This window comes from Hippopotamus amphibius, chromosome 3 (genome assembly GCF_030028045.1).
Source record: "Hippopotamus amphibius kiboko isolate mHipAmp2 chromosome 3, mHipAmp2.hap2, whole genome shotgun sequence".
NCBI classification, from domain to species: Eukaryota; Metazoa; Chordata; class Mammalia; order Artiodactyla; family Hippopotamidae; genus Hippopotamus; species Hippopotamus amphibius.
The window spans coordinates 48,206,133-48,226,545 of NC_080188.1; the positions used below are offsets into that span (position 1 = coordinate 48,206,133).

Sequence of the window (20,413 nt, forward strand, 5' to 3'; positions counted from 1 at the left end):
AGCCAACAGGTCCTAGCACTGCCCCTTCTATCCTGGAAGCCGTAGTGCAGCTCCTCTAACCCCTCGTCTCCCCTTTGTTTTCCTATTACATGCAAGAGAGTAGCATTTGTTTTCGTAAGGTGATGTCTTCTTCAGTGCACCTGTATGATGAGATCATTACAGAGATACAGATATATAATATAGATGTCTATACAATTGTATAGATGTTTTATGTAGATACACATATTGATATAGATATCTATGCATATATATGTGTGACACACACACGCACACAGTAGGCCCTGTATTCCTGGTTCTGCACTGGGATGGAAAGTATTGGAGAAAATTCCTGTAAGTTCCAAAAGGCAACACTTGAATTTGCCAGCATATGCAACTGTTTACATAGTATTTACATTGTAAATAATCTAAAGATGATTTAAAATATACAGGAGGATGTGTGTAGGTTATACGCAAATACCATGCCATTTTATCAATATATAGCATCAGGCGGATTTTGGTATCCATCCTTGCGGGTCCCGGAGCCAGTTCCCTCAGGATACTGGGAGACAACTGTATAAAATATATATATACACACATACATATATGTAGTATGTATGTGGTATATAATATTTACATATATGTAATAACTTCATTTTAGTGTCACCCACTTCTCAGTGTAAGGATTAGATTAGGAAAAGTTAGGGATTATCTTTTTGTTGTTTTGGGGCTTTTTTGTGTGCTTTTTTTTTTTTTTGCTTTTTTTTTTTTAAGTTCATGCAATAGAGGCGGTGTCTCAGTATTTTAAAGATGTTAGCTTCATACTCTGTTTCTATTGGACCTTGGCATTTACAAAATAAGGATAGTTACTGACTGATAATTATTGGTTATTGAGTTTGAGGCCCTCAACTAAGTATGTTTTTACATTTATTATCTCATTAATCCTCAAAATAATCCTGTGTGGTCGAGTATATTATCCATATCAAATCCATGTCTCTCTGTCTCTTTCTGTGTACTATCTTGGCGAGATAGGAGAATGTAGAGACTTTCAAATTCTCTTAAAGTCTCCAAATGATGCAAAGATCATGAGTTTTCCACTGGAAATTTTAGGCAGAGCTAGGAATAAAATCCAAGCACTCTGACTCCCAGGAGTCTATTAATTTCCCTAGTTCTTAGCTTATCCTCAAGCTCTGCTTGCACTGCAAGTCAGTGGCCAGCCTCATGGTTCCCTTTCCAGGTAAGAAGATAGGAGGAATTCACATATATGTTACCACAGGGGAGAACACCCCCTCCATTGTCCCTTCTCAGCTTCTGTTTTCGCCAGCAGAGAATGTAATCATTCAGCAAGCATTTGTAGAGCATATGTTTTATGAAAAGGACTGCATTACAGGTTTGGAGGAAATGCAAAGGAAAGTAAGGGTCATGCCTTTCTGGGATTCACAATTAAGCAAGGAATATATGTAAATAACCAAGACGAATGGTGAGTGCTTTGGGAGTGCTCACAAATAAGATGCTATGGGAGGGACAGTGATTAATTCTAACTGAGGGGAGCTAAGAGAACATCTCTTGGAGAAGGGATTTGAACCAGGCTGTAAAGGATGGCAGGATGTTGACAAAGGGTTGGAGGTTGTGTGTGGGAGGCATCCAGTTGGAGGAAACAGCTTTAGACAAAGAAGACTACGCGATCACTGCCTGAGAAATCTGTCTGCTGCACTGCTTCTGCAGCACAGGTACACACAGCATTGTGAGAGAAGATACTGCTCCCTCCCAGATATTTTCTCTTCAGAAATATTTTCCCCCAATATAACCCCTTCTTACACACATATAATCTTTAGAGGCAGTCCTCCATAAGCCGCCAGTAGCTGTTTTTCACCCCTTAGAATGAAGAACAGGGCTAATTTTCAGTCCTTATCCTACCCCTAAAACGTTTTTAAAATGCATGTGTGTAACATGCCATTTCAGCTAGTTTGATGGGCTTCAGAAGCTCACTGTATAGCAGAACAAACATTTTCTTCATTTCTCTTCCCATGTTCTAAAGAAAATAGAAATGTTTAGGTGAAAACCAAATCATCTTTTGATAGATGTCTTCTCTTGGGGAATTGGTTGGATGGTTGTGAATGTTATTTTGCCTTCGCTCCCAGATATTTCTCAAGCCTGGTAAACTGGGAGATAGAGCTAAAACATAGGCAGTATAGAGAAATGATCCCAATTAAATCCCAATTCTTTGATATTATTTGAAAAATAATTTCTAGAAAGACAACTAAATACAGAATATTATTTATGTTCTCTTTAATAAAGCGAGTACCATATTTAGAAATTATTTAACATGGGGAATATGATGTCGGGGGGGAGGTAGTATTTCAACGGGAAATACTTTATCTGTGCTGCTTTGCTCCTACAAATTCTGACAATAGGTTATCGTCCCCCAGGTTGCAGTTGTGCCAAGACTGTATTGCTAGGCTTCCTCCTCCGTTCCCTTGCTCAGCAGCCACACCATGCCTGCCCTGAGACCTGGTCCGTGGCAAGGTCTGCCCCTTGCATCTTCTTTATACATCCATTATCTATCTTAGTTGTAGAACTAGTTAAAAACAAAATAAAACTAGTCTCCGCATAATTATTGTGGTTATTATTTTAAGGTAGTATTATTTATTTGGATAAATTTCAGGAACTTTACTATTATCATTAAGCTTTGATGAATGTGTTAAGTAAGAATTTTTCTCATCCCAGCTTTAGAGAACTCTGAGAAATTAAGTGACCCTTTGGAGACTAAAGCATCTGCCTGAGTTAAATCCAAAATATGGAATCTGTTTCTGGTGCTGGCTCAATCCACAGCATCCCGAACAAATGCTGCTTGCTACTGCCAGCCAGATGCTAATAGAGCAGCATTTTACAAGCTTTGGACAAAGATTCAGCTCCTTTTCAAAAGTGCACTAGTGAGGATAGTTTCTGCTTCCAAAACAAGATCAGCATGGAAATCAATTTCTCTGTTTATAAAACTTGATCACTCTTGGGCCTGAAATGATGACGGCAAAAGGCTGCCACTGTTTGCAGCCTGCGACCTGTTCAGACACTCAGCAGGCCTGGGCCTCTCCTTATCCAGTTGTGGTTGTCTCTGACTGAGCAACCTCCCATTCCCTCTCCTTTAATTCCTCCTAATTTGAAAGATGTAATTGCAGAAAAAAATGGATATTAGTGATGGAGGTGAAGGGCACATCAAATTGTTGGCTATTTCCTGCTTTCTATGAGACTTTAGAAAACTTTTAAAAGTAGTGTAGGCCTTGCAAAGCTGTAGGAAAAAATCCAAACATTTCTGCCTTGGAGATGGAAATTTACACCTGTTCATTGCATAGATCTAAAATATAGCAGAGGCTATAAAAAGAAACCTTTTGGAGAAATGAGGTTCCTGGTGGGTTGTTTTTTTTTTTTCCCCCAGATGCTGACTTAGAGTCTTCTCTGGTTCTCACTATATTTTTAGAGATCTTCATTTCTTATATGTAGCATCTTCACCATGTGATGATGTAAACAAACATTTGATTGCTGAGGAAATTGCTTAATGCATGGAACCCCACAATGTTGGATGTAGTCTTGATTCTGTAGGATGCAGCTTGTATATCATTTTTAGTACCTCTCACCAAGCACCCATTCAAGCTTGGGGATAAATAACAGAATCAACTTTACACAAAATGTAAAGTTACAAATAGCTACTAATAATCAAACATATACTATGTGCTAATCATTGTACTGTTTTTTGTTTTCTTTAAATCTTTATTGACTTTGTTACAGTATTGCTTCTGTTGTTTATGTTTCTTGGCCCAGAGGCATGTGGGATCTTAGCTCAGCTCCCTGAGCAGGGATCCAACCCTCACCCCCTGCATTGGAAGGGGAAGTCTTAACCACTGGACTACCAGGGAAGTCCCTGTACTGTGTGTTAAAAGCATGAAATTAATCCTACATCTGTGTAAAGGAACTGATGCACAGAAAGGCTGAGAAATTTGCCCGACATAGTGGAAGTGAAGTTTTGAACCCATACTGTCTGACTCCAGAGGTTTTGAGTCATTGTACCATGCTGCCTCCTGGTATCAAAAAAGACTGGGAGATGGGAGGGAGGCGAGAGTTAAACATCTTATATCTGAAAATTCCAGCCAGTGAATTGATGTCATTTTAATATTTATCAATTACTGTTATACATTGAAATAACATTTAAAATTTTTTTTAAATGAATTTCTAATTCAATTAGCAGATACTTGAAGCTGATATTCCAAAGTAGATGAATATTGTCTTCATATTTCATTGGTCACAGAGATATTAGGATATCTAATTCAGAATCCAAAGTAAGGGTGAGAATCAGAATTTGACAGGATTTAGGTTTATAGTTTTAAGTATACTGTGTCTAAGAAAGAATAAGAACTGGTGTACTTTTAAGTCAGTCGAAAGAAGTTAGAGACAGTTAACAAAAATAGACACTTTACAAGTGTCTGTTGATATAACACTATACCTGGTATAACTATTTCTCCCATAGCCACTGCTTTTTCCTAATTTGTCGTAATAGTTTATGCTTCTTACCAGTTTATAGAAAATCAAGTCTTTGACAGTGCATACATGCCCAAGCAAAGCAAATAAATGCAACAGGAATGTATCCTACTTGGGCTTTTTACTAGGTTGGGAAGGCATTTTCCTTCTGTCCAATTGTTATTGGCAGGAGATGTAGAGAGTCCTCTCAATGGCTTGTTACTGGGTCTAAGTTCCTTTATTTTATGTACACCCACATAAATGTCAAGCTCATACTGTAATTCAAAGGAAATAATAGAATGGAAATAAATATTTGAACGTTACTAGGTTAGCAGCTTTAAGGGGACCTGGAGGCTTTTGCAGTGAATTATTGGTGAAGCTGAACAGAGAGGGTCAAGTGGGGAAAGACTTTAAAAGGACCATAAGGGGTTTTTTTTGTTTGTTTTTTTTCATTGAACAATATGCTTTTCTTTTTTTTTCTTTTTTTTTTAAATGTAGTTGATTAACAATGTGTTAATTTCAGGTGTGCAGCAAAGTGATTCAGTTATACATAGACGTGTATCTATTCTTTTCAAGTTCTTTTCCCATTTAGGTTATTATAGAATATTAAGCAGATGTGTATCCCTGTGCTATACAGTAGGGCCTTGTTGGTTATAAAGGGACCATAAGGTTTTGTAGAGAATAGGAATTCCCATTCCCTCTAGTGATGTTTGAACAAATCAGACACATGGAATTCCTGTTTCTCGAAGCATTGACATCTGATTGCATCCAGCTCAGCCACCACTCAACTTAAGATTCCAAAGGTCAACCTTAGGCTTTGAGGAAATCGTGGTTTGCATCTTAGCTCCTTATTTAATTATGGGTAAGATGCTTATCCTCTCTGAGCTGCAGTTACCTCCCCTCCCCCCATTGTTATAAATTAGAGGAGAATGTCAGGTGCCTAACACAATTCCAGGCACATCATTTGAGGATTATAAAGAACTTGGCAGAGTGTCCAGCACACAGTAAATGCCGAGTAAGGAGAAGCTGCAGTTATTAATAATACTCAGGGTTGTTTCTTCTTTGGACCTACTCCCACCAACCTTTCGCTCTTTTCATTGCTTATTAGTACCTCTACCAGTGATTGAGGGGAGAAATGAAAGAGAGAGAGAGGGAGGATGAAAGCAGTTAGCCCTTTGGACAGAATACTTGGTGAAATAAATTGCTGAAATTAAGTTTAGGGGTTACACGTGGATTTAATTTTCCTGTTTTCTACCTGTCAACTATTAGCATAAATAATTGAGAGTTTTATCAGTAGCAACATCATTGTCTTCATCAGGGGCCTGCACATGTGAACTGATTTTACACTGTCAGAAACTGACCTACAACCCTTTCAGGAAACCAATATATCCCATTATTAAAAGCAAAAGCAAATAATGACTACCCTTGAAGTGTCCCCAGAGTTACTGATACTACATGTGGGCGAGAAGTTTTTCCCAGAGACAATGTATTTCAACCTGATTACAAGCCAAATTTATATCTAATTCTTGAGGATTTGCTAAATTCAATACGTATTCTTTTCCTGTCATCTCCCATATATTTCCCTATTGCTATTTTGAAAGGTTGGTCCTTTCAATTCGTTTTCATCATTATATTTCAAGTATAGGCGTTGTTTTGAACTCTGGAGATCATTGTTATCAGATTTCTTATGTTTAGAAAATGTCTTTGTTAGGAGAGGCACCCAGTGAGATAGACTGAGGTTCTGCCACTTGTACCCTTGGGAAAGTTAACCTCTTGGGGCCTGTGTCCTCATCAGTGCGGTGGGGTTAACAGTCCTTCCTGGGGCTTCGAGGATGAAGTGGGTTGGTACGTGAGAGTGCCGCCATGATGCCCGACAATAAATAGTGGACCTCCAGTAAATGGTCCTTCTCCTTTATACCTCCACCCTCTTGGTAAATTCAAACACCTGTTTGTTGGTGATAATGCTGTGCCTCTCTTGTGTTTTAAGGATGTGCTTTTGGGGGAAAACAGTGGCTATGGTCTCGTGAAGGATCCATGTTACTTGGCTGGCCCAGGATCCAGGTGTGTATCTGCATTTATGATGCCCTCTGCCTTAGGAACGGCTGCTGGAGTTCCATGCTCCTGTTCCTCTGTACCAGAAATGGAAGGGTGATGTTATGATGTTTCATAGTGTCATGTGCCTTTTCAGTGTGTCTGGGCCACGGGGAACTTTATTTTTTAATTATAGATGACCTTCTCTGAGAATACTATTCAAAACTGGTTTTAAATGTGTGCTGCTGAGGCAGTGGTTGACGTCTAGTAAGTTTAGCATCAGACTGATTGGTGGATATTCTCTTCTCAGGCGTATCCTCTGGCTCTCACACATGGGGCCTCTCTTACGCAGCTGAGCGCTTCTGGCTCTGTCCCATAGATCACGTCTGCTGGATAAAGCACTAGGGGGAGAATGGGCATTTCATCAACTGCTTCACAGGACAAGACAAACTTGCAGGAGTCACCTGAAGTAAAAAATAAAGCTCCAAAGTTATTATTTTAGGCACTGAGAGAGAGAAAATAGCAGGAAAGTCATTTTTTAAAAAATTGCCGTCAAAATAATTTGTCCTTGGTAGAAAAATGTAATGGGCAATTTTTTTAGAATTAGAATCTTGGAACTATTCACTTGGATCTTAAGTAGAAATTTCCAAAGAGAGTTTCCTCTGAACCACATGCCTGTATGTAGTTTTAACGCAGCATTATAGGACTATTTACTGTAATCTGTTATTACTAATGGTAATATGTTTAATTCCTCCCTATTACCTCCCATGTTTTTTCAAGCCAGTTCCTTAATTTTTATTATGTTTCCTTCTATCATTGTTTCTCCTTTTTCTGTATTTACTTTCTCGATAACTCAGCCTAATACTGCCAGCATGGTCGGGAAGTGGGTATTAGGTTACCTCCTTCACTGCCAAAAGCAGCCTGCTATAGTTGCTTTTGCTCCTGTAGCTGTGCCGAAAGTGAAGAAAGGAGTCAAGATGAGGCTGAGGACTTTAGTTAGTTTGGCTGCAGTAATTCAAAGCTAGAGACAAGGGAAGTGTAACAGTGGACTAGAGTTCTGCCAAAAGAGAACTGGTCTGAAGTCTAAGGTGAAACTAAAGACAACCACAAAAAATCAAATTGCTAGATTACAAAAAGGACTTGAATAGACATTTCTCCAAACGGCCAACAGGCACATGAAAAGATACTGCACATCACTAATCATCAGAGAAATGTAAATCAAAACCACACTCACTAGAATGGCTACGATAAAAAAAACAAAAAAGAACAAGTGTTGGTGAGGGTGTGTAGAAATTGGAACCCCTGTGCACAGTTGATGAGATTACAAAATGGTGTAACTGCTACAGGAAAACAGTATGGAGGTTCCTCAGAAAATTAAAAATCTGTCATATGACCCAGCAATCCCACTTCTGAGTATAAATGCAAAGAATTGAAAGCAGTATCTTGAAAAGAGATTTTCATACCCATGTTTGCAGCAGCACTATTCACAATAGCAAAGAGGTGGAAGCAACCCAGATGTCCACAGATGGATGAGTGGGTAAACAGAATGTGTGTGCATACAGTGGAATATTATTCAGCCTTTAAAAGGAAGGAAATGCTGTCACATGGTACAACCTGGATGAGCCTTGAGGACACTATGCTAAGTGAAGTAAGCCAGCCATAAGTGCTTTATGATTCCACTTGTATGAGGTCTCTAAAGTAGTCGAATTTATAGAAAAGTAGAATGATGGTTACAAGGGCTGGGGCAGTGGGAAAAGAAGAGTTGTTGCTTAATAGTTATGTAGTTTCATATTTGCAAGATGAAAAAGTTCTGGAGGTCTGTTTTGCAACAATATGGATGTACTTAACACTACTGAAGTGAACATTTTTAAATGAATTTAAAATTAAAATGAATTTAAATTTAAAGCAGTCAATTTTGTATAGTTATGTGGGTTCTTTTTTTTCTTACCACATTAAAAAAATGCTGTGAAGGAAAAAAATGAGACTAATCAAACTTCTTTCTTGAATATTAAGATTCCTGGATGCATATCAATAGATGCTTGTCTCTCACACTCTTATTATAAAAGAGACTGAAACAAAATCTTTACGATACTAGTCTCTGTTCTTGGAAAACAATCACCAGGAAGAAGTATTCTCAACCAAACTAAGCATTTAACTCAAAAGTGTACAGTTTAAGTATGGTCCCTATAAACTAAGAAGATTAAACATAAACTAAAAATATTATACCAAGGTTTATTGGGGCTGGATCTTTAAAAGATAAATATTTTTTTATTGTGTGTAAAATGAAGGTACCTGAATTAGTCCTTAAAACATCAGATTCCAGTTACTCCATGTCCTATTAGAGGATGCTAATTTTAAGAATAGTTCATGGCCTGCAGTCTAAATAGCATTTTGACAGAAGAGACATCATTTGTTCAACAGACATTTACTGAGAGGATACATTGTGCTAGGGTCTGGGGATACCAAAATGAATAAGACGTAGGGGTAAAGAGCACCCCAGTGAATCTCCTGCCCCTGGGTTTCCGGTGTACCCATTTGGGAACTCACCAAGAAGAACAGAATAGCCACTCTTGGAGACTGAGAGGTTTCTCGTAAAGAAACTGCCTGTAGATGAAAAGGATCTGTGATGGGAGGGGAGAGTATGCATCTGAGTGGAAGACGGGCCCTTGCTCAACCCTCTGCATTTATAGTAAAGAAAAAACAACGGCAGAAGAAGAGCTAATTTGGTTCTTTGCAGTCTTTTCCTTCGTTGTGTTGCTTCACCCTCGTCTGGCACTTGGGCAATTTCGTGGCAGGCTCCCTCGGGATGCAGGTCTGTAGGATGGAAAAGGTCGCCTGCTCTCCAGAGTCACTTGTACACGAGTCGGGGAGCTACAGATGTGGGATCTACAAATTATGGTGGTTTGCTGGAGATTTTTTAACCTCACATTAACTCTTGCATGGCAGGCAGGCAGGCAGGCAGACGTGTTTTCTTTGTTTCGTTCTCCTCAAACACATTAACGAATGTATTGGGAATTGTTGGGTTTTCCTTGGAGCCTAGAGGACAGCTGTTTGAATCACCATGCACCCTATTTGCTCGTTAATGTCAGCCTCTTTCTCCAGAGGTAACTGCAACTGCTTATTAGCTCCTTGGGTGAGATGCTCCCTTTCCTTCTTACTTTCCATTTTAAGAAAGGAAAACACTGGGAGACTAAGAGAAAGTTGTAAATAAAACCTTCAGATTCAGCAGCCCACGCAAATACTTTCCAAACAGACCTCCCCATGGGGCTCGTACCTGGAGAGAATGAGGCAGCATTCTTTTCCCCAGAGTCAGGAGCTGGTTCCCAAACTAGTCCTAAAAGGAGCAGAAGAAACATACCTGCTCCAGCCTTTTATATCCTGATGCCTGTTCTCAAAAGCTGCCTCCCGTAGGGGGAGGGGGCAATGAGAGAGGGTTAATAAAAAGAAATGCCTTGTGACCCCAGGCTTGCCCTGTGACATTATCCTGTAGCAGTTTATGCCTGCCCGGCATTTCATTTAAACTTGGTTCTTTGTATGAGCAGCCAGGGCAAGTCAGTGTGCAGCTTCTCAGGGGGTCCTTCTTCCCATTAAATGTTTTTCCTGGCCAGGTAAAGCACCTTGGGCTTAGTGTTTGTCCCTTTCCTTCAGAGCTAACCCACATGTCTGTATCCTGCTCCAGGCCATTCAGCTGTTCCAGCCGTGAAGAGATGCCGTTGCTCAAACACCATCCCAGCCTTCGTTGGGGGGGTTTGGGCTGCAGAACAGGTGGTGGTGCCTCCATTGCCGGTGAGGGTCTGGGGCCGCTGGACCCTCCGAGGCAGGCCAGCCGAACGCCCTGCCCCCGGCCACTGGCCTCAGGAGCACAAGGGCATCTCCCAGACACCAGGGCTGCACCCCTGAGCTCAGCCCTGCCTGCCCCTGGCCCCTCGAGCCACTGCTCACAGGCCGCCGTCCAGCCCGGCACCCCAGCTGCGACCCCCAAAAGTGGCGGCCACAGCCCAGCCCAGCCTCCCAGCCCCAAGCGTAGGGTGGAAGAGGGAGCGGGGACGCGGCCCTCCCAGCCCTGGATGAAGCGGGCCCAGGCGGTCAGAGAGGACAGCGTCCCCGAGGACCCGGCGTTGCCGGGGTGCGTGAACCCGCAGCACTACCCCAAGCCGCAGGACCTCCCCGGCCCGAGCAGCACTTCCGACCCAGACACGCCTCTCGGGGCCCCAGGCACTCTGGGCAGGATCTCCCTCCGGATCTCCGAGTCGGCGCTGCTGGCCTCCCCACCGCCTCGGGAGGACTGCGATGACAATGACGAGGTGTTTGTGAGGGACCTGCACCCCACCGCCACTTCCAGCCCCACCAGCGAAGCGCTGCCGCCGCCGCCGCCGCCACCGCCGCCACCACCCCCACCCAGCCGGGAAGCCCCAGCCCAGAGCCTGGACCACTTCCCTCCGCCTCCCCCTGAAGCTTTGTGCCCAGCGCAGTGGGACAGCGAGGCCTACCGGGAGCCCCACACCAGGTGAGAGAGCAGCCCACCGCCAAAGTTAAGGGTCTCCCTCCCCAGTAAGAGACTTCCACCCTCTGGGCTTCCCGGAGCTGCCTCTGCTGGCCCCTGGAGAGCCCTGCGGAGGTTTTTGAATAGGAGCCCAGCTCACAAAACTGGCAGAACTGTTTCATTTGTCGACCTTGTGGTCGTTAGTTTAGTAGTCCTTGGGCGCCAGGGTGAGGTTCAGTTCTGTGGACGTGGCAGGTGCAAAGGGTACAAATAAACAGCATCCCTCTTCCCCGCCCAGAGTTCTGAATCAGTTAAGAAATAAGGCAAAAGAAAAAGGCATTCAGAAGACAAAAATTATCACTTTTATTACTGAGAGAGCTGATCCTGGAGAATACGGCTTCTGGGTATAAGTGGGCATCCTGATACCCAGCCCTAAATTAAACAGGGTTGCCTGCCTAGTCATAAACTGTGCTACACACACACACACACACACACACACACACACACAGCAAGCACACGTGTGAGCACACAAGAGCAAGCCTGGAGGCAGCCTTACTCTAAAGAAAGAGGCTAGACTAGGAATGGGCTATGATCAGCTTCTCTTTGCAGAGTCACTCTGTGTCCACAGGAAGAAATAAAGAGTAAGGCTGAGGGTCAGTAATGTTTAGGGAAGACCTCTTCTTGGAAGCCAGGAGAATGAGGAAGAGGCATTTCCCAACACATACTCCCTAGGACAGCACTAAAATACACTGCCTGATGGCAGCTTTGTGGTCACTTCCACCAAACACCACCTGTTCACTTTCACTGCCCTCTGTTCACTCTCCTAAAGCTCTGGAATCCGAAAGCAACATTCACCAAAACTGAATTCCTGCTGGATCCATTCCCCTTAAAAAGTCACAGTCCCTGTGACCAACTAGTGGACTTGGTTGAAGGCCCTCTTAAACCCGGCAGTCTGTGGGGAGTAACAACCCCAGAAACGCCTGATGTGTATGGGAAGCTGTAGCCCTCATGTGCAACGTCTCCCTGCCTGCCTTCACCCTCCTGCGGACTCTTCTCTTACCACTCTCTTTTCAATATCCCTAGGAACTCCAGCAAACTTGCCAAGGTGACCATTGCCAAGGAAAGGCCCGTGCCTGGTGCAGCCCATTTGGTTGATAAGCAGATACTGGCTTCCAGATCCCAAACTTCTGTTGAGAGTTCAGAGGCCAGTGAGACCAACCCGCCCTCCACCACAGGTGCTCTGCCCCGACCCGCCGGCTCTCCTAGCAAGCAGCCAAGCCCAGGGCAGCCACCTGCCACCCAGACCCAAAGTCTCAGCCACGACCCAGTCAGTGGGACTCAAGGTTTAGAAAAGAATGTCCGTTCTGGTCCTCAGAAGACTTCAGAAGACATGAGAACAGAGGCTCTGGCCAAGGAAATTGTCCACCAAGACAAATCTCTGGCAGACATTTTGGATCCAGACTCCAGAATGAAGACAACTATGGACCTGATGGAAGGTTTGTTTCCCCGAGATGTGAATTTGCTGAAGGAAAACAGCATGAAGAGGAAGGCCATGCAGAGAACTGTCAGCTTCCCAGGATGTGAAGCTAAGAGGTAAGTCCCTGGTAATGTCCCTACAGAGACGTAAAATTGAACTCCTTCCATGGAGGTGATGATATGTCTAGAACTGCTTATCTGACGTTTTCCTGCTCCCGGACGGACATTCCATCTCAGCCGTAGGGGAATGGCTCTGACCTACCTTGAGTTGTTTGCCCAGCAACAAATAATGGTAGTAATAATAATAATAATTGCTGTTAATACCTATCATTCATGTTCTCTTTGTCAAGAAAGCTTTTCTTTATGTAAACATTATCTCATTTAATCTTCACACGTGCCTTCTGAGATAGCTACCAGTTTTAACTCCATTTTACAAACGAGGAAACTGAAGCAGAGAAAAATTAGGCCTGTGCCCAAAGAAAGGCATAGAACACGTGAGTGATGGCATCTGCATGCTGTCGGTGCGTCTACAGTGCCCCTAGCTCAGCACACGTGCAGCTGCCCGTTCTGCCAGAGTTGCCCTCGCAGAGAGCCCCACACAGGCCATGCTGAGGGAGGGGCAGGTGGAAGTGGAGAGCACGACAGGGGCCTCCCCACGGCCAAGGTGAACGTGGTGGTGTACAAACAGTGAGAGCCTAGAGAAACAGATGGATTTACTCCGCTGACATTCACCTTTGAAGAGGTAGGGTGAGTGTCTGCTCACATCCTGAAAATCAAGAAGGGGCCGAACCAGAGTGCACCGTGGTCTTGTTCAGCCGTGGGCCTCGCACCTGAAGCTCCCCGAACAGTGCGTTCCCTGTCCCATAACACGTGTCCCGGTGCCTGCCCACAGCCAGTGAGAGGACTGTGAGCAGTCTGTATTTTTGCCTTCTTTTGACTTCTCCTGGGTTATTGCAGTATTTTCATGCATGTTTGAGTTCCTTAAGGGACTACTATGGGAGAGATTTAGAGTGGCTTTTATCTTCTAAATTTTCAATGAAAACTATATGGGGTCAACATTCTGGAACTCCAGAGTTAGTGGCTTCCAGACTAAATAAAATCAGAGGGCATTTCATCTCAGTTGGGCTTGCATTTTAGAAATTTCCAACAGATCCTAACTGAATTACTAACAGGAACACCATGTTTTGAGTTGTAGGGGAGGGGAGAAAGGAAAGAACTGTGTGGTACTTACAGGCTTGTATCTGGAGAACCTCCAGATACAAGCCCTCAGCAGTCCCTTTGTCCAGCCTCTCCTTTTCAGATTTGGCAAACAGACTAATTGAGGAGAAGTGACTTATCCAGGGTCACGTGCTTTGCAAACACTTCTTTAACACCTGCAGTGTGCAAGGCAGTCCACTGGGTACATGAGGAACCCACAGATGAGTTTCTGTGGATGTGCCAGTCAGTTCACCACAGGTGGTTGTCCTCCCGTCATTCACTATACGAAGACCAACCTCATTTACACGTACATGCTTAGAAAAGCATTTCCTGGCATTATCGTTGAGAACATACGTATAGACGTGAAATGATCATGTGGCTTTTGCAGCACTAAGAGCTCCCGGAGGAACTGCAAAAGGATGGCGTGTGCCATCTTCTGGTGAAAATGAGCATTGTCCTGTTGTACACAAGACTGCGCAAATAGCCTCTGTGAGGTTTCGCCGATACCCAAGAAGCCCATTTTTAAGGCACTGACTGTATGGGGCGGTGGGTGGCAGGGACAACACATATCAGAAGACCTTTTACCCATTTTTTGAATTAACTGGATTAACGTAACTGTATCGTTTAGAGAATAACCCCATCAAGCAAGAAACTCGTAAAAACAACTTTTTGGTGGTTCTTTATTCCATAGTAAAATGATGGTCTAGATGTTAAACAGTGTCGTAAGATTACCTCTCCTAGAGAACCTCATTACGCCCACAGAGTCATTTATTCAGTGAGTAGGGTCTTACCTGTTGAGTAGGAAAGGCACCTTGATTATAATAAAAAACAGTTATAGGTTCCCAACTGCTAGTTTGTTCTCCAGCCTTTAACCCCCCGCCCCCTCCCCCACTTGCTGTGTAACCAAGCGTAGGTTTTACATCTTGCGTTCGCTCACTGTTGACCAGCAAGCTCCAGATTTCCCAGGCGTCCATGGAGCCTCAGGCTTACGTGAAAAGAAAATTGGTAGGTGTCCAGGCAACAGTTAAAGTAGGCATCAGAAACATTATGGGTAACCGTGGAGGAGCAGGAAATAACCCAAAACCTGAGGTCTGTGCAGAGCCTTGAAGATACTTTCACACTAAGTCAGTCATGGCTTCCTACTGTCTTTCTGTAAACAGGGAGTTAATATCATTCTGATATTTGTCACAAAAGGAGGAACATGCAGAGAGGTGAAATGTCCTCTGTCCCCGACCCCCACTCCCCTTCCCCATGTTGCCCTTGGTGGTTTCTCATCCTGATAGGCCGGCTTCGAGAGCCCCACACCTAGTAATCGGTCACTAGTAAATACTTACTAGTTCATCCTAACTTCTGGGACAATACTGAATATAACTTTTTTACACATTTCCAAATGGACAGACATGTGGTGAAATGCAGCTGTGTGTGGCTGTACTTTTTGTTCTTTCTGACCCAGGAGTGAAGACAAGGACGCGGTGGGCATGTTGGTCAACTGTCGTGCCTACTACAGCGTGTCTGCTCCCAAGGCCGAGCTTCTGAACAAAATCAAAGCTATGCCAGAAGAGGTGAATGAAGAAGAGGAGCAGGCAGACATCAACGAGAAGAAGGTAAAGAAAGAATGGGGGCCTTTGTTCTGCTCCCCCAGAAAGATAGTCGAGGTCCTAGCAGGGTTACTGGCCCCTTACGGCTGGAAGGGAAAAGGCCTGTCACATCACCAACCTTGCCAAACCATCACGAGATTCTTGACATACAGGACACTAGGAGCAGTTGCCTCCCAGATCTCCCGTCATTTCGTTTTTACAAAGGACAAAAGTGAAGGTTAGAGGGATTAAGGTATTTCCTACAAATCACTAGAACCCAGGTCCCCTGCTTCCTGGTGTAACACAGGGACCCTGACACTGTTCTCAGCAGCTGACCAGCCAGTGCCAGTGGTCTGTATAGTTTTCATTTCATGTTTCACGGTCAAAAGAAAAACTAGAAAATCTAGAAACTTTAAGGAAGGAGAGACCAGTTGTCAAAAGACACTTCCGAGAAAAGGAAATGTTCCTCTTTAGATTGTCCAGCTCTCTTTGCCATACCCCAGTGAACAGCTCGAAAGCACAGTATTGGAATTTAGTGGTTAGCATTTGCTAACAACTTTTCAATGTAAAGCATTTTAAGAATGACCATGATGCTGCTGTCTGCCCACCCGCCGTGGAGATCTAAGCCGGGCTGTGCCCACAGGGGAGGAAGGTCTTGGCCGGCTGCTTTCCCTAGAGCCCCAGAGGGGCTGCCTGCCACTGTGCTTACAGCTCTCATACGCAGGCCTGCATGCTGAAAAGGACTCTTTGTTAAAGCTTGCCTCGTGCTGAGCAGGGAATGTAAGTGCTTCTCAGTAATGCCAATTCCAGGAGAAACCTTCTTACGTGATTCTATTTCATTTATTCTATAATATGTGTCCTAAGCTCTCTTGTTTCTGTGTTGGAATGAGACCACAGGATAGAGACCATGGGAGCAGGAAACAATGGGGCAGGAGGATTTACGGATTTCAGAAGCACCTCCATCAGTGGTATTCTTCTCCCTTCTATGGCCCCAGCTCTGTTGGGCTCATAGCACATGGCTGACATGCTGACACGATGCAGCTGCTATAGTGACACATGCTCTCCCAGCCCAAGGTTTCCCCATTACACTCCTGGCTCCCATTTAATGGAACTGCGGGGAAAAACCACCTTGCTGTAGTCTAAGTTTATCCCGAAGAGGGAGCCATATAAACAGCATTATAAGTACCAAGTTGCCATGACATCTTTAACTGAACATTTTACAGAGTTTGTTGTTGTTTTGTTTTTTGCACATAGACATACCCTGCTCTATAGTAGCAGTGTGGCAGATTACTTGTTCCTTTTTCCTCCCTATCTTAGTTTTATTTTTTAACTGCTTTTTTATCACTTTATTATCACCCTCTCACTCAGGATTATATGGCAAGAAGTATTTTTAGCCTGAGAGGAAGGAATAGAGGATTAGTCCTCACAGGAAACGACATTAGGTACCATTTGTCAAGCACTTCTTAGTCCCAGATGTGGGCTACGGTTTCTTTACTTAGTGCCTTCTTACCTTCTTTATTTACGCAAAACTGCTCTGATGCCTGTGTTGTCGCATTTTACTCTGAAGCAATCAGAGTGAGTCAGGATGGGGGTGGCACATTCAAGACAAAAGGAGAACAGTGTGGGCAAAGACATAGAAGTGTGAGAAAACACAGGGAGCTGGTGTGTATTGAGAAAGGTACTTCCGGGGGTCTGATATTTGGGAATGTAAAATGTCTCGTGATTAAATTAGAAATTACCACATTTAGAGAATAACAAAGAGAGGCCATGAATGGCAGGAGACAAGGGTGGGAGGATCTGCGGGGGCAGAAGGTCATGGAGGTCACGTGGGGCTTTGTCTGAAATGCGAAAGAGTTTGGATTTTACCGTGTGGCAGTGGAGAACACTACTATGAGGTTTTTGGTTTTAATGAACTACAGGTTTATTAATGTGTAATAGAATTTGTGTGTCACTTATGTTTACATGCCTGATCTGGAACAGAGAAAATAGGTAGGTTTTAATTGATGTTGTTGAAGGCATCTATGAATATATTCAGCGTGAAGTTGAAAATGCAGTTCTCTTCCTGATATATATATACAACAAGCTTTTTCTAAGGATGATTTTAAAACATGATGCTTGGTCAAGATCATTCTAAGGCAGAGTGTAGCCTTCCACCAGCTTCTGCAAAGTAATAATTTGTTGCCTAATGTTTAAAGTTAGTAATAACCTAAGATGTATTTCTACCCATGAAACTCACGAAGAGTCAGTGGAAACTAGAGTCCTCATTTATTAATATTTTGAAACTAGCATTTCCAATCAGTTCTACTTTAATATATGTTTTATTTATATATCCTAGATGAATTATAATATTCCAAGTAAATAGAACTGTTACTTAAAATATAAAACACTCACTGTCTGAACTTCTGACATACTTAAAATCTAAAAACAGTTTAATTCTTAGGGCTTTCAATCCTTTGACTAAAGGCTGCCATACCTATTAGGCAAAAATCTGCTTAACCAGATCCCACAATTCTCTATTCTGCAGGCCAGAAGGCTTTAGCTGAAAAACTTAGTGGAATATTTCAAAAGGCAAAAAAAATCTGTCATTCCTCAGGACTGGCTTTCCCCAAGAGATCCTTAGTGACCCAGATGGCTCTCCGCTGCCTATTTCTGTTGCTCTTGCTTCATTCTTGAAGTTCCAAGTTTCCCTCTGGTCTGTCTTCCTTTTAGCCTGAAAAACTTCCTTTAGCATGTCTTTTTTTTTTTTTTTTTTTTTAGCACTTGTCTGCTGGTGACAAATTCTTTTAGTTTTCCTTTATCTAAGAATGTCTATATTTTGTTGTTATTTCTAAAGAATTTTTACTGGATATGGAATTCTGGATTAACTATTCTTTTTCTTTCAGCACTTCAAACATGTTGTCCCATTTCTTCTTGCTTCCATGGTTTCTGATGAGAAACGCACAGCTGTTGTTCTTCCTATATGCAGTTTTTCTCTGGCTGCTTTCAAATTTTTTATCTTTGATTATCAGCAGTTTGGTTATGATTTGTGTATAGGCTTGATTTTCTTTGATTTATCCTGTTTGGGTTTGCTAAGCTTCTTGATTCCATAAACTTGTCTTTCACTAAATTCAGGATGTTTTTAGGCAGTATGTCTTCAAATATTTTTTTATGTGCTCATCTGTTTCTCTTCTTTTGGGACTCCAGTGACACAAATGTTAGACCTTTTGATATTGCCCTGCAAGTCTCTGAAATTTTGTTCATGTTTTTAATGGTTTCTGTTAGTTCATTCAGATTGGATAATTTCTATTGATCTATCTTCAGTTGCACTGACATTCCTGCCTCTATGCTGCCAGTGATTTTTTTTTAATTTTAAATGTTATAGTTTTCAGTTCTAAAATTTCCATTTAGTTTTTCGTAGTGTCTGTCTATTCATTTCAAGAGTGTTTACTTTTATTTACCATGCAGCATAGTTATAAAAGCTGTTTGAAAGGTCCCGTTTGGGTTGTCGCAGGGTTAGCACCTGTTGGTTGTCTTCCCCTGAGAGTTGCTTACATTTTACTGGTTCTTTTCATATGGGATAATATTGTATCTGAACATTTTGAGTATTATAGTGTGAGGCTCTGGGTTCTATGAAAATCCTCTGGAGAATGTTGATGTATTGTTTTAGCGGGCAGTCAGCTTAGTTAGGTTCGAGCTACAAGTTGGTTCCCGTGTCGATTCAGATCTCAAGAGCCTCTGCTGTGTTGTACGTGTCTGTCCTACACAGGCACCTTTCAGGGTGAGCCTGGGACTTGGATGAGTTGTTCTGTCACGGTTCAGTTCTCAGAGCCTTTGCCGTGCTGCTTTGGGTCTGTCCCACACGTGTGCAGCTTGAGGGTGAGCCAGGACCTGAGGCAGTTTAGACACAGAATTAGGGGGTCTCCTTTTCCTGCTCCCTCCTGTCCAGTATTCCTGCCCCCTGTTCTGCATGGCAGAGACTACCCTCAATAAGAGAGAAAAATAGTGGGGATCCCCCTCACAGTCTTTGGTCTGTGGGGTCATTTTCCCAGTTCCACTGGATGGCAAGAAGGGTTTTTCCTCGGGGTTTTAAGTGCCTGTGCCACCACTGCACTGTGCACTCTGCAAGGAGAGTCACCTCAGGGGGCAGGGCTGGGAGAGGGGGGAAAAGAGAGAAGGAAGGGGAAGAGACAGCATTGTTCCTGCCACACCCTCTGTTCAGTTCAGCAGTGAGGCTATTCCCAGGGCAGAGCTAGAACATAAAAGGGGGAGAAACAGGAAACTCACCCCATTCTGGGTCGTACTTCAGGCTTGGCTCCCCTCCCCAGCCCACTGCCACAGATAACCTTGTAGAGCCCTCTTCAGGGTCCGGGGGTGTTAGCTGTAGAAAGGAGGGGCAAGAGGCTGGTGTGCGCTCCTGCCATCTGGCCACCATCCGTCCCCCTCCCAGGGTTTATCAGCAGGGAGAGAGACATGGCAGATGTACATTTAGGGAAGCTGTGTTTGGAGTAAGACAGGAGGAAGAGAGGGTAGTTGGGAGGGGGTTACAGATGCCCAGGAAAGTGACAGTATGGGTCTAAGGGAGGTGCAAGAGGAGCAGTGAGAAACAGATGGATTTAAAATTTTTTAAAAGGAAGTAAAATGGACAGAATCTGGTAGCAGATTAGACGTGGCGCGTGGAAGAGAGGAGAGAGGGCTCACTCCCAAATTCCTGGCCTAGGTGACTGTGTAACACACATAGGAAAAACAGGGGCTGTCATTCGGGGAGGGAGGAGGATGTTTCGTTGAATTTTAAGATATTATAATGTTTATTGTATGTCAGATTCCTGTTACCCAAAACCAAGAGACTGAACAACTTTCTGGTCACAAGGCTTCCCAAGAGGAAATGAGACCCACTCTTGACAGAACGTGCTACAGAATATCTGAAGTGGTGGTCGGGTCTCAACGACCTTGCTGCTTTGATCAGGTCACACAACATGGGATGGGGATTTGCTCAGGACAGAAACTACCTGAATTTAAGCCTGGTGCTGCCACTTTCTAGCTGCCTGGGCTTGGGCAAGTGACATAACCTCTATCTGCCTCACTGTCCTCACCAGTAAAAGGGGGATGATATCAGTACCCATCTCATTGGGTTGTTGTGAGTAGTAATTGAATAGAAAAACACCTAAATAGTGCCTGGCACAGAGAA

General features: G+C 43.4%; 1 protein-coding gene across 5 annotated transcripts in view; it reads left to right on the forward strand.

The window, feature by feature from the left end:
- SHROOM3 (shroom family member 3) overlaps positions 1 to 20,413 on the forward strand; it is a 123,642-nt gene that overhangs the window by 90,822 nt on the left and 12,407 nt on the right. For all 5 annotated transcript variants that reach the window (XM_057726576.1, XM_057726578.1, XM_057726580.1 and 2 more), the window contains exons 5-8: positions 6,473 to 6,546; positions 10,196 to 11,023; positions 12,083 to 12,592; positions 15,126 to 15,276. In XM_057726576.1, the coding sequence (XP_057582559.1) occupies positions 6,473 to 6,546; positions 10,196 to 11,023; positions 12,083 to 12,592; positions 15,126 to 15,276 (1,563 nt within the window). The remainder of the gene's footprint in view (positions 1 to 6,472; positions 6,547 to 10,195; positions 11,024 to 12,082; positions 12,593 to 15,125; positions 15,277 to 20,413) is intronic.